General features: G+C 36.5%; 1 protein-coding gene across 3 annotated transcripts in view; it reads right to left on the bottom strand.

The window, feature by feature from the left end:
* Positions 1-594: 594 nt before the first annotated feature.
* The window catches only part of LOC306857790 (dynamin-binding protein-like), a 51,992-nt gene continuing 33,877 nt past the window's right edge, over positions 595-18,709 (bottom strand). For 2 of the 3 annotated variants that reach the window (XM_079397943.1, XM_079397945.1), the window contains 13 exons: positions 10,470-10,666; positions 10,283-10,382; positions 10,046-10,193; positions 8,321-8,338; positions 6,690-6,889; positions 6,450-6,580; positions 6,251-6,355; positions 5,713-5,844; positions 4,957-5,289; positions 4,660-4,842; positions 3,520-3,718; positions 2,784-3,427; positions 595-1,734 (listed from right to left, as the gene is read on the bottom strand). In XM_079397943.1, coding sequence (XP_079254069.1) covers positions 1,549-1,734; positions 2,784-3,427; positions 3,520-3,718; positions 4,660-4,842; positions 4,957-5,289; positions 5,713-5,844; positions 6,251-6,355; positions 6,450-6,580; positions 6,690-6,889; positions 8,321-8,338; positions 10,046-10,193; positions 10,283-10,382; positions 10,470-10,666 — 2,576 coding nt within the window. In that variant the 3' untranslated portion in view covers positions 595-1,548. The remainder of the gene's footprint in view (positions 1,735-2,783; positions 3,428-3,519; positions 3,719-4,659; positions 4,843-4,956; positions 5,290-5,712; positions 5,845-6,250; positions 6,356-6,449; positions 6,581-6,689; positions 6,890-8,320; positions 8,339-10,045; positions 10,194-10,282; positions 10,383-10,469; positions 10,667-18,709) is intronic. The other variant, XM_079397944.1, reaches the window with a different exon arrangement.

Below are 18,709 nucleotides of genomic sequence, written 5' to 3'. Positions count from 1 at the left end.
TTAATGTGGACCAATGTGTGTGTGTGTATATATATATATATATATCATTACCCAGCAGAGTTTACTCTTGATAAGACTGATGTAAAAATGTCTTTTCTACTGTTTTGGACAACAACTGTCTACAGTGAAATTTTTTTTTTTTACATTTATTGTATTATCAAAATACATGGGGTCTATAATTAGCTTTTATTTTTGTGCGTAAACTTAAAAAAATACCCAAATTAATTCTGAAAAATTGTAGAGTACATTGGATACTTCAACTTATGTAATGTGTAATATTAAGGTTTTAGTTATGTATTTATGTTTCTTTCATCTGTCATACATTAAATTTTTTTTCAAAAAGTTTAAATCCAATAATGTTGAATGGAAATGTTGAAATATTATTACAACGATAAAAATATATTTTGTACTTATAAGGGTGTAACTGATCTGTATTCTCAAAAGCATAATTCAAGAGCAAAACAACAAAATTTGAAATAAGTGAACAAGTCGACATTGTGTTAAAATCAGTATTGCCAAACAATTGCAAATTGGTGCAGCCATACCTTATTAGACGTAACACTCAAACAGATTTCTTTTTTTTTTTTTTTATTTAAAAGAGGAGAAATGGATCAGTTGACACTGGAGTGCAGAAGTTCATTCTCGGTATATACAGCATGAGAGATAAATATTCAGAGTTCATCTGTTGGTGCATCACATCAAATGATCTCACAGGTGCCTTGAACTCACTCACAACTGCTCAAAGCATCAGTATTAACTTGTAAATGCATTCAAGTGCAAGTGGCAAACAATGCTATCAAAAAGTAAAAAGGTAAAAAACACTGTACCTTAAAAAAAAAAAAAAAGTGTCTTGCATTTCATTCATATTTTTAGGAATATGATATGGTCACCAGTGGTAACTATGTTATCATCTGAGAACCATAATGGGGAATAAATCCAAACACTTCATATATATTTTGTTCGCATTCACTGAAACCCAGCGGAATCTTTTATTTTCTCTCTCTAGGTACACTATGATTGTCAGATGAAGGGAGGAGGCAACATCTCAAAACACTCCACACAAACAAACACTCATTCACTCTCTTGCACTCTAATTTATGGAACAGTCCTGGAATATCAACCCCGTCAGTGTGAATCGCACATGCCCAATACAAGTCCTCCACTTCACTCTTACACATCAAAAGAAATCTAGGCTCTCTACGGAGCAATTAAACGCTAACACTATAAATGGAGTATCCAAGAGCAGCAGAACATGTCAGATCATTGAATCCAACACCAAAGCGCCTCTCAGTCCAAACTAGTTGTTTTTTTTCAAATTCCACCTGCACCATCCTCTATGACCACTAGGAGTCAGGAGTTACATTCATTGACTGTAGTCAATATGGAGGGTATTATTTTTTCCATCAGTAGCAATGACCGATTAACCACATCAGTGCATCTCCTCTATAGTTAAGGCACAATAATGTCCTTTTGTAGTGTTCTCTCCGTAATGAGTTTGCCTGTAGTGGTCTGGGGTAGTTGGGGATTGTTCTTGTTTAAATGTGCAGCTCATGTGTACTCAGATTTGCGGATGTAGTTGGATGGGACGTAACCCCTTCTTCCTCCTGCCTCTCCCAGCCACCACTCCTGGTTGCCATTCAAGTCCTGGAACTCAAGGATTCGGACTTGCTGATTGGCTGAAATGCTGAGCTCATTTGCACACCGTGCACTGAAGGAGTAAAGAGCGTAATATATCTGAAAGAACATATAAAGAAGAAAAATTAATATGAATATTGACAAGTAAAACGTCTTCAGTTATTATATATTAATATTACGATGATGATAATTAATATTATTAAATTATATACACTATTGTTGATGAACATGGTGGGTGTATCAATATCAGGGCAGCTCCCTGATATTTCAAAGTCAACATGAAATCAAAACTGAACCTAATAATATATGTGACCCTGGTCCACTAAACCAGCCATAAGGGTCAATTTTTGAAATTTAGATCACCTGAAAGCTGAATAAATAAGCCTTTCATTGATGTACGGTTTTTGTTAGGAGCGGACAATATTTGCAAACAAATCAAAATATTGAGAAAATCGCCTTTAAAGTTGTCCAAATTAAGTTCTTAGAAAGGCATATTACTAATCAAAAATTAAGTTTTTATATGTTTACTGTAGGAAATTTTCAAAATATCATGGAACATGATCTTTACATAATATCCTAATGATTTTTGGCATAAAAGAAAAATCAATCATTTTCACCCAAACAATGTATTGTTGGCTAATTTGCTACAAATATATCAAATAATGTGGTTTAATTATTTTGTTATACACAAATTATACTCATTACAAATCATATTTATTTTTACAATTATATTAAATGATTTAAAATCATTTAATTTCCAAATTACTATACAGTTGAATTAATTTGTCATTTTTTTAAGATCAAATGGTGTAATAACTTCTAACAAATAATAACTAATAAGGAGAAGATTTTCAACATGACAAGACAAAACCGAACCTATTAATATGAGTAAATCAAAGATGTTGAGTGATACAGTTTAATTGTTTTATTATACATTATTTAATACAAATTATATTTCATTTTGTAATTGCATTTTAATTATTTAAATAATTTTTTTTACACGTGTATACAAAATTGTTAATTAACATGTCATACTCTCATTTGTTTCACAAAAAAATTTGTCACATTTTAGAAGTAAAATGGGTTGTGAATACCATTTAGTGTTTAAAGTATGCAATCACTGAATTCTGATTTAATTCACCACATACCTGGTGTCCATCTATCTCAGGTTCAGGTTCAGGTTCTGGATCTATATACTCCTCAGGACTGTACTGTGGTCTTCTCTGCTGTACCGAATGGTCTCCATTTGGTCTCTGCTGTGAGCTGTAACGTGAGTCGTGGTACTTCAAGTCATAACTGGAGTTCTTACTGGAGGGACAAGAATCTGTCTCAGAGAAGTCTGAAGGGTCTCTGTGATTGGTAGGAGTGATTATATCGGGGTCTAAAGAGTCTCTGTGATTGGTGGAATTAGGGTAGGAGGGTTCTGAGTGTTCCCTGTCATTTCGACTGGCTGTCTCAGGCAGTTCTTTATTATTGGGAGAGTTTCTGCAGGTGGGGTCGAGGGAATCCCTCTGACTGGTGGAAGAGTAGTTGGCTGAAGAAGCCTCTCTGTTTTTTCTCGGAGCGGTCTCTTGACTTGTGCGAGTGTGTGGAGGCATCGCCGTTGAGAAGCTGACAGTCGATGTCTCCTGGTTGAAAGTCAGAGTGCTGTTACTATTCTGCCGTGAGAACATGGGAGAGGAGCCACCGTAGCCGGACTCATTTGATGATTGGCTCTCAATGGAAACATCCGATTGACTCCTGCGTGGATTGTAGGGCTTTAAGAAGGAGCTATACACAAAGCCCTTTGTAACTAAAGAAAATACAAAAAAAGAGGGTGTTTAAGCCAAATGTATTTTAGGAAATGCTGACACATGTATCACACACAGATAATGCGATACAAACCTCCATTGTCTATTAGCCAGCGGTTCTGGCTGCCCATGGGGTCTTGCTGCTTGATGACACCCACTATGTCTCCCTCCAGTACGGACACGTCCAAGTCCTGTGCTGCGTTAAAATTTCTTTCAGCTTGGAAGAGTTTCTCTGGGCCGTATTTTGCCAGAAGCCCCGCTCGGTGCTCATCCGTCTGTAGCACACAGTTTAGCTGCAAAATCAGACAGAAAGGAGAAACAGAAAAAGAGGGAAATGAATAATGGACAGAAATCTGTCTTTAATCACCATAGTTGACTGTGCTGCTGAAAAACATCAGTTTAAATCAGCCTACAGTGACTTGATAGTCTGGGTTTCTGACTGACTAGTTGCAAAGAGTCCAAAACAGCTTAAAAACTGGCCTGATCAGCTATCCACCTTGGTTTAAGCGGTTTTTAATCTTGACTGTTTAAGATTAAGGAGATTTAAAACTAATTAACGTTATTGCAAAGAAATATTTTGAATTACCTTTTATTTTTATATTTTCAGTTTTCATTTTAACTTGTTTTCGTTTTAACAATTTTATGTGCTTTTATAGTTTTTAGTGTGTTTTGTTTTATATTTATATATTATATTAATTTATTTTTATTTCCATTTTAGTAATTTAGTACTTTAAGCTAAACTTATATTATTTCAATTAGCTGCCAAGGAAATATTTCTAATTTTCATTTACATTTTTTAAGCTTGTGTTTTTCATCTAACATGTATTGTCATTTTAGTACTTAAGCGTAAACTTATTTTATTTCAATTAGTTGCCAAGGCGATATTTCTATTTTATGTTTAAGTTTTTATAAGCTTAGGTTTTTCATCTAATATTTATATTTTATTTTAGCATTATTTAAATTAGTTGTCATTTTTTAAATATTTTATTTAGCTTTGTTTTTATAATTTATTTTTTATTTCAGTTTTAGTCATTTTAGTACTTCAGCTTAAACTTATTTTATTCCAGTTAGTTGCCAAGGCAATATTTCTAATCTTCGTTCTAGTTTTCATCTAATACTTCAATTTTATTTTTTTAGCTTTACTTCAATTAATGAAAACGATTTTTTACAGTTTTAGATAAGACTGTTAAGAAGATCTGTTTGTTTTGGATCAGGCTGCATTAGGAAAACTCACAGGGCCTTGTTGTTTCTTTGAGTTCTGTTTCTCCAGAGTCTTCTTGTCAAAAGGCTTGCGTACAGTTGTTGTAGGAAGATTATCAGGAAAGAAACTGAAGCTCTGAAGTAAATCCAACACACGAGTGTGCTCCTCTTGGAACAAGGACACCAGATTTCCTTCTGTACCACCCAAACCAGACAGCTAGAGAGATGTAAATAAGATTATAGAGATGTACATAACATTAAGATTAAAAGAATTAAGAAGGCCGAAGACCTCACAGGAATATTACAGAGCACGATAAAGCTATGTCTTCACCTGCAGCAGTGGAGTGAGCTCTACAAGCGTGAGTGCAATGAAATCTCTCTGGGCCTGGGTGAAGCCCCTCACGCAGCTGGTGAACAGATCTTCGGCTACCTGGTGGAACTTGGGCAGCTCATCCAGCAGCTGGGCGTTCAGAGCTTCGTAGTTATTTCTCGCCGTCTGCAGCTCCTCCTGCACGCGTTTGTCCTTCAGCCTCTCTGCACGCTCCTTACAGTTGTCATAGTCCAGCAGCTTGTCTCTACGTTTCTGGATCAGTTTGTGGGGACCGGCAAACATATTGAGCATCTGGGTGAGAGGAGTGATGACTAGGGCTTCTGTCCTCTCCTTCTGCTCGAAGAAAGACATGAAGACATGCATTTAGAAAAATTTGAGTCATAGTTCATGTCAATATCATGTGCTTAATTCAAATTAATACTGAATGGTTAAAAAATACAATAAGTGAAATAACTACTAGAAAAACCAATCAAAATGTATGTATGGTTGAACCACAGATGTCACATGGACTATTTTAATGATGTTTTTACTACGTTTCTGGGCCTTGAAAGTGGTAGGTCCATTGCTGTCTATGCAGTGTCAGAAAACTCTCAGATTTCATTGAAAATATCTTAATTTGCGTTCTGAAGATGAACGAAGATCTTACAGGTTTGGAACGGCTTGAGGGTGAGTAATTAATGACACAATTTCCATTTTTGGGTCCTTTTAATAAGTTTTTCACTCTGAACGGTAATGTGAGGTAATTTTGGTACTCACAAACTCTGTGAACTGTTTGTCACTGATGCATCGATGCGCTCTTTGAAAACGTTCAGGGTCCATATGCTGTTGCCGTTCTGTGTATATGTCACAGAAACTGATGGCGGCCAGCACCTTTACTGAGGCTGACTCCTATCGGATACAAAATAGGTCAGGCAAAATTACTTCATGTACTGAATCAAAAAGTTAATTTGATCATCAGTAGTACACAATACAATTAAATCTCCACAACACAACACATAGGACTAATTTTGTTGCTGCGGCTTGTTTCCGTTATATATATTGTGCTAATTTAGTTGTTTTGTGACTTATTTCTTTTGTGTTGTGCTAATTTTGTTGTGTTGCGGCTTGTTTCCGTTGTGCTGTGGCTTGTTTCTGTTGTGTTGAGAAGATTTTGTTGTGTTGCAGCTTGTTTCCATTGTATTGTGGAGATTTTTTTGTGTTGTGCACTACTGGGCCATTGTAAAAAAAACTAACAACATGAATGGAAGCATATGGAAAGATTTGTAAAGAACTTAGGCTGAAATCATTTCAGTACCCTTATATGCTGCAGATAAAGGGAGATGTCCCTGATGAAGGATTTGATTAGTCGCTCTTGGAGTCTGAATCTTTTCTCTGCTTCATCAAAAGCTCCATCTTTGATCTAAGGAGGAATGAAGAGCAGTTTGGTTAACACCAATTCAACTGAATTTCTCAGTCAAGAAATTATGGTGTCATTAACAGCAGTGCCAATGTACCTGAAGTGAGATCCCAGTCAGGTGCTTTAACTGGCTGCTCACTCTGTTAGACTTCTTGATGATGGAGTGCATACTCAGCTTTGAGATCTTGTCGATGAGTCTGTCTTCATCGCCTTTGCGGTACTTCACCACTGTAGACAAAAGATGGTGCTGTTGAGTTATGGATCACACTCACAGCCAGACAGCATCCCACAGACAGATAGAAAAATAGACAGATAGATGATAAACACTGTCACATACCAAGATCCTTTCTCCGTTTATATTCGTTGATATTGACGTTGATCTCTTTAATGGCTTTCACTGCCTCGGCAAGCTTCTTCCTGTCGTGGTGTGACTCAGGAGTAGTGTTAAGCAGCTCCATCAGGAGCAAGGGGTAACGCATCACTCTCTGCACCGGCTTTATCAAGAAGGAACCCAGATTAATGTAGTTTGTCTTTCCCCTGTGACAGAACAAAAGGGTGAGAGGGAGAAAGTGAAAAAGAGATTTAGACGCTCATCAAGGTAACATTCTTCACCCTCCTCTGACAGCAGACTGGGGTCACTGAACACACATTGCTTTCATCCATCAGTTATCCACTGGTCTCTGTCAACCACTTTAAAAAGGTTTACATTAGACACAGTAGGCTACTAAGACATTCTAACAGAGAGTGCACACTTTCTGACTGATGGGATGAAAACAGATGACATTCAAATCCAGAGCAAAAGCATGATTTGGATGTTGCAGAATAGGATATTTCAAAACTAATGAATCTGGATTAAACATCATGTAGCAATTAGAGTATGCTTAAATGACTTTTTTCTTTTTTTTTTTGCCCTTGGACAAATAACACTGCTGTTATGTTGCTTTAAGTACCACATCATGAGCTCAGAGATTGTGTTAATAACGGTTTCACATGCCACCACAAAGCATTAAATCAGCTGCCAGAAAAACAAAAAAAACACAACAGTTTAAAATATGAGCCAATTTTCCCACTGGGATCATATTCTGATTAAAAATTGTTTTGCACAACTTGCAATCTGTAGGGCTGGGTAAAAAAATTTAAATTATAAAATATCTTAATCGCGACCTTCATTTGAACGATTTGTTTTATTTATACATACAACCGACTAGCATAGTCTGATTCACAAACAAATGACTCTCATGAACTGGTTCTTTTAAGTGAATCAAAAACATACACTACTACCAATGTGGTCAAATTTACAGATTTTTTATTTTTTTTTAATTTACATTTATTAATTTAGCAGATGCTTTTATCCAAAGTGACTTAAAAAGCAATAATAAAACAAAGGATTCATCATAAAGAGGCAAATAAACGAATTCTTAAAATACAAAGTTTCAGACATCAAATTACTTGTGAACTGGTTCTTTTAATAAATAATTCAAAACAACAATCAGTAGTGAACATACACCCGGAGCAGTGGGCAGCCAATGCAGCGGCGCCCGGCGAGCAGTTTGGGGTTCGGTGCCTTGCTCAAGGGTCTCACCTCAGTCGTGGTATTGAGGGTGGAGAGAGTGTTGGTTATTCACTCCCCCACCTACAATCCCTGCCAGACCAGAGACTCGAACCCACAACCTTCGGGTTACAAGTCCAACTCTCTATCCATTAGGCCACGACCGCCCTTTAATACGCAAATAAATCATAGGAAATCTCGTTCAATACCTATCCCTACTGATTTGTGCAAATTTAAGTCAGAATATGACTCAGAATTGACAAAAAATGATCACAAAACACACAGCACACACACAGAGCAAACAAGGCCCCCTGGTCACACATGAACAGAAGGAGAAAAGGCTTGCGCAGGTTAATAAAACGTTCAGCATGCTGTCAGGCACTTCACATGCAGTTGCTGTAGAGTTGCGTTAAACTTACCACTCACGGTATATCCCTCTGTCAGGGGAGAGGAAGAAGAAGAGAGAGGAAAGAAAGGGAACAAAATACACAGTGTCAGGTTAAACCACCTCTGTCTCTTATTAGAAAGAAGCTAATGAGCTTATCACATATAATGTCCTTGTTTCACATAGCTTATTTTTAAAAATAAAAGTCATGTCTTGCCATTATGCTGCAATGAACATGAATGCAGCAGGTAAAAGGGCAAGATGACAAACGCAAAACTATTTGTGCACTTGTTTATTAAGCTGACCATTGCTGGGGCAACTCATGCCATGGGTGACCCGCTTTAGGCGAGTAGTAAGCCTCTGTGAGGCCTCCACTGGCCCCTCTCTGATCTCCCACTGAGACCCAAAATGAAATGCCAGTCAGAGTCATTTGGTATAAAGCTAAGCCGTAGACTTGGCAAAGTGCACTTTCATTTCGCAAATGTCTCGATACTCGGGACAAACAGCTCCATGTTCCCACTCCCTACTAAAAACATTTCTGGAACTTCTGGGAAAATTTGCTAAATATTTCCTTGTATTCTTTGCTTGATCTGGTAAAGTACTAAAGCAAATATCAAGAACAAACTAAAGTCTGTACTAACAGGAAGTGACTTAGCTTAAAAGACATAGATGGCAGTATAAATGTTTGCAATAAGAAACTAGTCAAGAAATGTGGTTGCCACAGGCAAACTGTGTTTAAGTTCAAATAAAGCCTAAGATATAACACGGAAATGATTGATGAAACAGTGAAACCAACAAAGTGGTGAAACTAGGTGAGGCGCATTCATATCCCGCCATGTATTACTAATCCACAATAACAATGATCTGAAAACTGAAAGACAAAGCTTCATTGTTATGTAAATAGACTACCATTGAAAAGTTTGGGGTCGGTCAAATTTTTCAATGTTTTTAAAAGAAGTCTGTTATGCTCAGCAAGGCTGTATTTATTTGATTATAAATACCGTAAAAACAGTAATATTGTGAAATATTACAATTGAAAACAATTGTTTTAATTATATTTTAAAAACTGATTCCTGTGATGGCAAAGCTGAATTTTCAGTAGCTATTATTCCAGTCTTCAGTGTCACATGAACCTTCAGAAATAATTCTCATATGCTGATTTAGTGCTCAATAATATTTATTAATACTATTAATGTTGAAAAAAGCTGGTTAGTATATTTGTGGACACCATAATCATTTTTTTTCAGGATCCTTTAATCAGCAGAACGTTCAAAAGAATAGCATTTCTTTGAAACAGTTCTTTCTTTTTTTGTAAAAGCAAAAAAAAAAAAAAAAAGATCACAGACCCTAAATTTTGAACAATAGTGTACTTTTATATAAAACAGGGAACATCCCATTTCTCTTACACCAAGTGCTCTTTGTGGCATCTGGCATATTAATCAGGCTATAGTATAATATCATAAGTAAACCTTCAGAACCAGACAATGAGAAGGGCAAAGATGTTTCCTGTTTTGGAATGCCACACATGTCTTTAGTCATTCTACAGTATGTCCAATCAGATGAGTCAAAGTAGAAGATCATGTGTAACGTTAAATAACACACAATTAGTGTCTTACTCAACTTCTTCTCATACAGTTACACATGGTTACATATCATGACTGGCATGCTTAACTGGATCTGGACATGCGTTGGTAGTGGTAACCACACCATGCAATGAGCTGAAGGTGTCTGATTCATGAAAAACAGCAGTGAAAATTACCTGAGCTTCTCAAGACATTCCAATACGTGCTTCTGGATGTTCTCATCCTTTTCATAGGTCTCCAGTAAAGAGATGGCGTCGTCATGATTTTGGCAATAGATCTTGTAAACCTCCTCCAATTCACCTTTGTAGTCCAGGAACACTTGCCCTGGACGAATCAAAATGAAAATGGTAAAACAGCAATATGGATACTTATCTGAATCTATAATGTGAGTTCAGGGATATTTTTGCTCCAACCTATTGAGTCAGTATCCTGAAGGGTCTTGTAGAGTCGACGGGAAAGGTCAATTACAGAGCTGATGTTTCCAAAGAGACCATCAAAATCAATACTCTGGACCTACAGAACATGTGGATATTTAAGATGAGGGTTTGAATGGATCTCATAACATAAATACATAATTCAGGCTTGTTGAAGGTTTCTTGCCTGTTTCATCTGCAGAGGTTGAATGACCTCCTGCACACACATCTGAAGATCCTTGATGTAGTCATGTTCTGTCTGCAGAAGCTCCTCGATGACCTTTGACCTTTTCTCCAGCATCCTTTGTTCAGGGTCTTCAGTGGTGGTCGCTGACGCCGGGGATGATTCTAGAGACTTAGGCTGGGACGCAAGCAGGGTCATCTCTAATGAGAAAGAATGAAAAAGTGTGCTTGTCAACCACAAAACAACTTACAACTTTCTCCGACACTATCACTATTGTTTTTGCTAAAACACGGTGAGAAAAAACATTAGCATATACAAAAAGTTGTTTATTGCTATATAAAACAACTTTGTGGCTGCTGCAGTCTTCAAAATTCAGCAAATCAGTTATTACTGGGCAAAAACTGGCAAATAGTTATTCATAAGCCTGGCAGTTTTAAAATGTGTCCATCACACTTTTCAGATCATTCCTTTACCTCTAGATAAAACAACAAAATTAGATATAATGATAGATATATAGAATATACATAGTTAGGTAGAATGATGGACAGAATGATAGATATGCAAGTGCAAGATATATACAGACAGATAGAATGATACAGAGATAGACAAAGAATTAAATATATAGACAGAAAGAACAATATACAGAGCAAGAGAAAATGACAGACTAAAAGAATGAATGAAAGAACTAAAAAACGATGGATGGATGGATGGAAAGAACAAACAAACAAACATAAGACAGACAGGCAAATAGATAGATCGATACATAAACAGACAAACTGACAGAACATATGACAAAACAACCAAATAAACGAAAGACAGAATGAATGAACAAATGACAGATAAAATGAACAAACTAATGAACAATAGAACCAACGAACGAACAAAATACAAATACAGACAGATAGAATGATAGAACGAGCGATCGATAGAACAAAAGAAAGAACAACAGAACAATAGAACGATAGATGGATAGATAGAACAAATGTGAAGTGACATTCAGTGAAGAAGTGAAAAATGATAGAACGAACGATAGATAGATGGAATGATAGATAGAACGATAGATAGATAGATCCATCCCACCATTTGACTTTGATCCTGCCAGTACAGACATAATAAAAGATTTCACACCAGTCTAAACGGATTACGCTCATTTATAAAACATGAGGAACAACATGGGAAACATGAATTAAGCTGCCAGTAGGATGGGAAAGAGAAGGGAGTTTTCCCTGCGTGTTGCCATTGGCTGTCCAGAGGATGTCATGGTTTGGAGTTTAGTTTGACTACTCTTTGATCTCTTCGGTCAGAACTGGCACTCGAGGAGGAGAGTGTGGGAGGGAGGGAGATCTGCTCTCACGCATGGATGCCTCTCCACAATGCTGCCTGAAATGGTGCTTCATGAACGTACAAAAGACTGTCAAAGCATGCAGTGAGACATGGACCCTCTCAGGAGGCAGGGGGGAGCATCTGAGGTGGGGCTGGGATTTGGCTAAATCCGTGATGGCTATAATAGAAAACGCCAACAAGTTTCAAAATAAGGGAAAGACGCAAAGATATTGGTGCATATGTAAGGGTTTATAATCGTGATGCATGTCTCTGTGTGTGGGGGGTTTCAGAGTTTCAGTTTTGGTTTATAGTCAAAATGGGACCAAGAGATTAATTTAGCTTGTTTCTGGCTTAAGACGTCTTAGCCATCTGATGTGGTGACTCACACACTGACATCACACTATAATAAATCTTTAATGTTGCTGATTCGGTAAAGACTGATAATTCATAAAGCCTTGTAATTCCATTGCACATTTGACCTCTGAAATGTTACAGCAAAACAGAAGCTGTTCATAAATGAGATCTTCAGAGCCTCTGTTCTGAGACAGGGCAACTGTGTATTAATACTTAATAAGCAACAATGATAATACTGAAAGCAATCATGCAATGGATAATGCACAATACAAACTTTAAACCATTATTATTAATTAACTACCTAAAAATAATTAATAACTACTAATAATGTTACTTTTGGCATCCACTCTATAGCTCTAGGCTTCTGTATGGTCAAACCTGTTGGCAACAAGTAAATAAGCAAAACCGGAGGTCATTTATAGCTACCCTCAAACTAACATGTGTGGTCCATACTGATGAGAGAGGAAAAAGTTTGATCTCTGCAGCATCATTCATCCATGTACTAATTGTTCTACTTCACATACAGTACATGGTACATAGACACACATTACCATTATAACACAATCTGTTGTGACCCACATCTAATAACAGGCCCAGCGTATTCATTGTCCTGAACAAAATAATCTTCAAAGAGCAGTTCTCTCACAATACATTCATTCATTCACATGGTCTCAAGAGTTTCAGCTCATCCATGAAACTTAACAGTGAGCTCAGTCTAAAACGAAAGCGTTTCAATAAAAGACTTTATTTTCAAAACTGAATCTAAGAATCAGGCATAGAAAAATGGTGGTAATGACCCCACAGCCAATACTTATTTCATTTAAGGAACAATATCTGAAGCAGAAATAATGCTTAAAATAGAAAATACCTTGTTTCCCTCTATCAAAACAATTGTAAAGGATATACCTGTTTGAGTGTCATAAATATTCTTTATTCCAAAATTTGATCCGGGGAAGTTTCTGATTTGATTCTTTGTCATACTGAAAAATGACCTCTATGGATTTAAACTCTTTAATTTACTCAGACACCTTTAATGTTTGTAGTTCATGGTTTCATATAAATGAAACCAAAACTCAAGATGAATCAGGTCTGTGGGTGTTTGGTGATTTACAAGGAAAGATTAAAAGTGCGGAGGTGAAAATATGTGTCAATGTGTGAAACAGGGAGTTGGAGAGAAACCGAAACAGAGAGCTGAAAAAAGATTGAGTGTTGCACAGATCTGAAGCTGTGCTGCGCTAGAACTGTTTAATTTCAACTGTTTAAACTCTGTGTTCCTGCGCTCATCTGTACATGTGCCATGGTCTGATGAATGGCAGAGAGGGTAATCTCGACTAGGCACACACGCATACACAATGGCTTCTCTTTCTGTCTCTGTGGACATAATTGAATTGATTGTGACATTATGTCTGCGTCCAGGGTCGTGCTCCAGCCAATGTGTTCTGTGTGTTGCTCACATAGTTCCCACAATAGCAAACCCAAGGATGGCCAAAATTTTTTTTTTTTTTTAAGTCATGAAAACACTGTACCCTAAACAATTTTGAACTAGCTTCCCAACATAAATTCCAAATTAAATTACTTTTTAAACACATAAAAAATAGTGCACAAAATGGTGACAATACATTTACATTTAGTCATTTAGCAGACGCTTTTATCCAAAGCGACTTACAAATGAGGACAATAGAAGCAAATCAAAACTTTTAATTTTAATTTAAAGCTTGAATTTTAAATATATAAAAATCTTGTTAAAAAGTTGAGTCACTAATTTTTTAAAGAAATTAATCATTATATTCAGCAAGAATGCATTAAATTGATCAATAAAGATTATTGTATAGTGCTTGTACAAGACTTTTAATTCAATAGCAATATAGTTAAAAAATACTTTTCCAAATGTTTTATGACATTTGATGTTTGTGTCAATATTTTTTCCATTTTCCATTTGAAAGCAGCAACTATCAGCTGTCATAGCTTTAAACTGTTAAAATTATTTTGACATTCACAATATTACCTAATTTTATATGATACAGCAAATAATACAGTGGTTGCCAAAATTATTAGAACACTAGTATTTTCAGCAGCTAAAAAATGGTTTTAAGTCAGTTATTTCTATCTTTTGCTGTAGTGTGTCAGTAGGAAATATCTGTTTACATGTCCAAACATTCATTTAACCATTAATTGTAATAATCCAGTAAGATTTTTGTTTGCACAAAGAGTCTGAAAACAGCCAGAGATCTGATCATCATCCAGTCTGTCTGGAATGACATGAAGAAACAGAACAAACTGAGACAGACTAAATCCAGAAAAACTCAGGCAACATCTCCAAGATGCTTCAAGAAACATACCTGCAAAACTGCAGTACTGTTAAAAGTTTTAGGCACTTGCTGTAAAATGAGGATGCTGTCAAAAATAATGCCATAACTAGTTTTTCTTTTTCAATTAACTTCTATTAACTAAATTAAATCAGCATTTGGTGTGTCCATCCTTTGCATTTAAACCATTTTTTTAGCTGGTGAAAATACTAGTGTTCTAATAAATTTGGTCACCACTGTATATATTACTGTATATGAAGCTTCAATAAATTATTTTATGGTTAAAATAAGGCTCAGGAACAAATAAAAAATAATCATAAATCTACCAATGTTCTTGCTCCATAAACTACTACTCTTGAATCTGAAAAGACCTTAGTACAACCATGGACAATTAAACAAGATGATGCTCACACACAAGTGTACACAGCCAAACAACACTTCCTCTCAAAAACACCCTAATCCATGAACCTGACACTGATTTGCATTTCATACAGAACATTTCAATTCATCTATGCAGAAAAGACTCTTCAGGCTTGTTTGTGTCGGCGACTCAGCAGCGCTAAAAGAAGAACAGGGCCTCTAAGACGTCACTCACCTGTTACCCCCCAAACTCCTCATCTTCACTACCACACACACCAAAGGTCACAGGCAGTGCATTCCTCTTAGGCAGAGTAGAATCGCTCTGTCCCACTGTATCAACAGGGAAGGCTCTCTCTAGAAGACACAAACTCCATTCTGTCCCTGCATTACCACCTGAATGCATGGGAACCTGCACCATTACAGACAACTGAGCAAGCACAGAGACAGTTACTCATGCACTAAAGCCTGGAGCTGGAGTTTTGATGCTGTTACACACTGCACTGACACTCTCATTTTGGGAGCACTACTCCATGTTTTTGGAGTGACTTGGGGCTTAGCCCCACCTCATTGAGCCTGAATTCCATCAAGATCTTGAGGATCTCTCAATGCCAAGGCTTCTTTGCCTTTCAGCAGTCTTAATCTGTTTCTGTTTAAAGTGGGAGTCTTTGTTCAGGTGTACCAGGGGAGCAGGTGGGCGCCCATTTTATTTGATGTGCATCAAGCTCCAGTGAATTTCCAACATCATTAGTGATACTTAATTTATTTATTGACTTATCTAAGATGGTCCATATACAATGTAATACATACATGATGCTAATAAATAATACTAATTTTTATAAACTGAATTATTAAAATGAAATCACAAGCAAATAACTATGAATATTTTAAACTAAAATGACATACAATTTCTACACACACACACACAAAATAATTTGATAGAATTATTTATATAATTAATAACTAATTGTTTAATAAATATATATTGTTATTATATTTACTATTATTATTTCATAGCATTACAAATATATTTATAATTTTAATATAAATAATATTTTAGAATATTATGCATTATTATTTTCTATAATGAACAATATTATATAGATAATTATACTATAGAAGCATTTGCCATACATCTATATGTAGAAGATTTATGCATTTTATATTCATATTACATTATATTCACAATTTCTGCTGCAGATTTAGAAACTTCCAAAAGGGAGAGCAAAAACAATAAACATAGATGTTTAGTGATCAAGCCAAATAACCAAACAGGGATATAAAATGACCTGCCCAATATGTTAGCCTTTCAATAAACTACAAAAGGTCAAACAATTAAGTCATTTTGAAAGAACAAATGTGCTACAGAGAAAGCCAACCATTTTCTGACTGAAAATGAAACGATAACATTATTCATGTGAAACTGTTTTATGGTCTGACTGTGCTGAGCTGTTTTTGTCCCTTTCTAGTCTAAGGTCACATGAATTATCAGGCATGTGTGTTCAAGACCGAGTTCACATAAGACCGCCCATTTACCATGGATACCCTTCACAACTGTCATGACAGTAAGTGTGGGAGCGAGTGAAAGCTGCAAGTTATTGCAAGCCACAAAAATCCAGTCCTTCAGAAGGATTTACAACACTAGTCAGAATTAAGAACGAAGTAAACACGACTTGGAAAATGACAGTTTGTCGCATTCAAATCTTACAAGGCATACAAGTACTGCTGAAGTCCCGCATATACATAGAATTAATGAAAAAGTAATTTCAAATACAAGAACAGAAACAGGGCTAAAACGTCTTTACAAATTATAAGTTACACCACACATTTCAGACATTTCAGTCTCATTCTGGTGCAGAAACCTGCGTCATGGAAATCTGCGTTTTTTGTTTTGTTGTTCAAAAGGCTGCAGGTTCACATTCCAGTGCTCTGTTGTAGTCAAATGTTGGATTTGTGTGGGATGTGACACACCCGTAATAAATGCAACCATTCCATTAACCACTACACATCCTCTCAGACGCATGCTTGTTTCAAAACATCCTAACCTTACTTGAAAATTTTAATAAAGGACATTGTTTGCAACTAAGACTGAGAACAAATTAAATTTTGTAGCCTTGTGAGACCACATCATTTCAAGTGGAACTCTATTGAAGAGATTTTGACTTTTTCTCAGGCAATTCATTACTAAAATGAAATTTATACTCAAATCTGATAAAACAACCCTTTTCCATTGAAAACATTTAAAGTAGCAACATATTCTGTGAAAATAAAATAATATAATTAACTATATTATAGTACATGTTTTACCAGTACTGTGAACAAAAAAGTGAAATCACTGCACTCTTCTTCTAACTCTGGGTGTGTAGATCCTTAAAAAATAGAACTTTTACTCTCAAAAGAACAAAATACAGTTTATTCAGCTACTGTGACATTTCAGTTGTTTTCTCTTTCACAACACAATCAAGAACACCTGCATGTACTTTGTACAACCAGTCTAGACTCGTCACATATAACATCATCAAAATCTCACCATTATTCTGGCTAATCTTGGTGTTATGCTTGAATATCAGGTTCACAAAACCACTTCTTTCCCACAGAACTCTTGATTCACAGAATCTGATAAAATCACGCTCATGACTCAATGTGCATACGGGTGTAGTCCAAGTCATTTAGTCGTATATAATCCCCTTAACAGGCTGAGATTAGCATAACAGAGATATGTCGTAATTTAAAGCATCCCAACACTCATTGTCTTTCATCAGGGGGCCCCACTGGGACAAAACAAAAAGCACAAATAGGAAGACGTAATATATGGCTCCACCGAGAGTCCTCCCTCTACATTTACACAAAGAGCAGCTTTACTACTACCATAGCTACTCATGCCCACTGAGATGTTCCAGTCATGAAGGGTCTGTGTCTGAGTGCTGATAAACTAGCACTTTGAGTACTTGGAAGAAAAATTACTCTCAACATGTGGGTAAAAATTCAGTCTCAAGTTCAAAATGCAATAAGTCAAGGAAGGGCAAAACCAATGGTGTGTGGCACTGATTAACTGATTAATGTAGCATTTGTTTTTCAGGGTATGTGTAAGAGCTCCCGACCTATATTAACTAGATAATTCCCTCCACAGCCTGTGACTTGAGGCTTTTGTCTGCCAAGCTGGCCATTGACTTAATGTTATACAAATGTTGTGTGAGGGTTGGTTGAAGGTTTCCACCTAATCCCCTTCCAGCCGACTGGCATGGGCAGCTGCACAGGGATTACAAAAACCAGCAACAGGCGACTAAATAAATAAAAGGCACACCAACACATACACACACTTATTTGTATATTAATCAACAGTGTAAGATCATTAGGCTTGTGATTTTCGTATCAAATCACCTCTAAAATTCCTAGTAAACTTGATTGCTGATTAGAGACCCACTAGAGTCAAAGCTCCATGTATATGGTTTTTTCATTACTAATTATAATTATTCATATTAAAACGAACAATATATATCTTCTTAAACTCTATTAATAAGAATGTAGCGCTCCAGAAATTGCTATTGGACAGCAACATTTACAAAATAAGAAAAAAAGTGAATGCGAGCCAAAACAGAGGTACAGTTCTGTGAAGTTTGAAACAGATAACCTCAGACTATGAGTGAGGCTGGGCCTCCTCTTCATGGGGCCCTAATCTCAATAGAAAGAGGTCTATGAAGGCTATATGGATTGGGGGGGGGGTTCTGGTACCAGGCACATCCTAGTCCCAGAGATTTCCCCTGGAGTCTCTCTTCCTCCTCCTCCACACCGAGGTGCTGACTGGAGCACTAGGCTATAGAGGATTACCCTGGGCTGAACTGACCACCTGCTCTGTGTCAGACATGACACAAGCCAGACGTATGTCCCACTGAGACACCTATG

This window comes from Barbus barbus (genome assembly GCF_936440315.1).
Source record: "Barbus barbus genome assembly, chromosome: 38".
NCBI classification, from domain to species: Eukaryota; Metazoa; Chordata; class Actinopteri; order Cypriniformes; family Cyprinidae; genus Barbus; species Barbus barbus.
The sequence above is the reverse complement of the archived record's forward strand: the minus strand, read 5'-3'. Positions and strand labels throughout refer to the sequence as shown.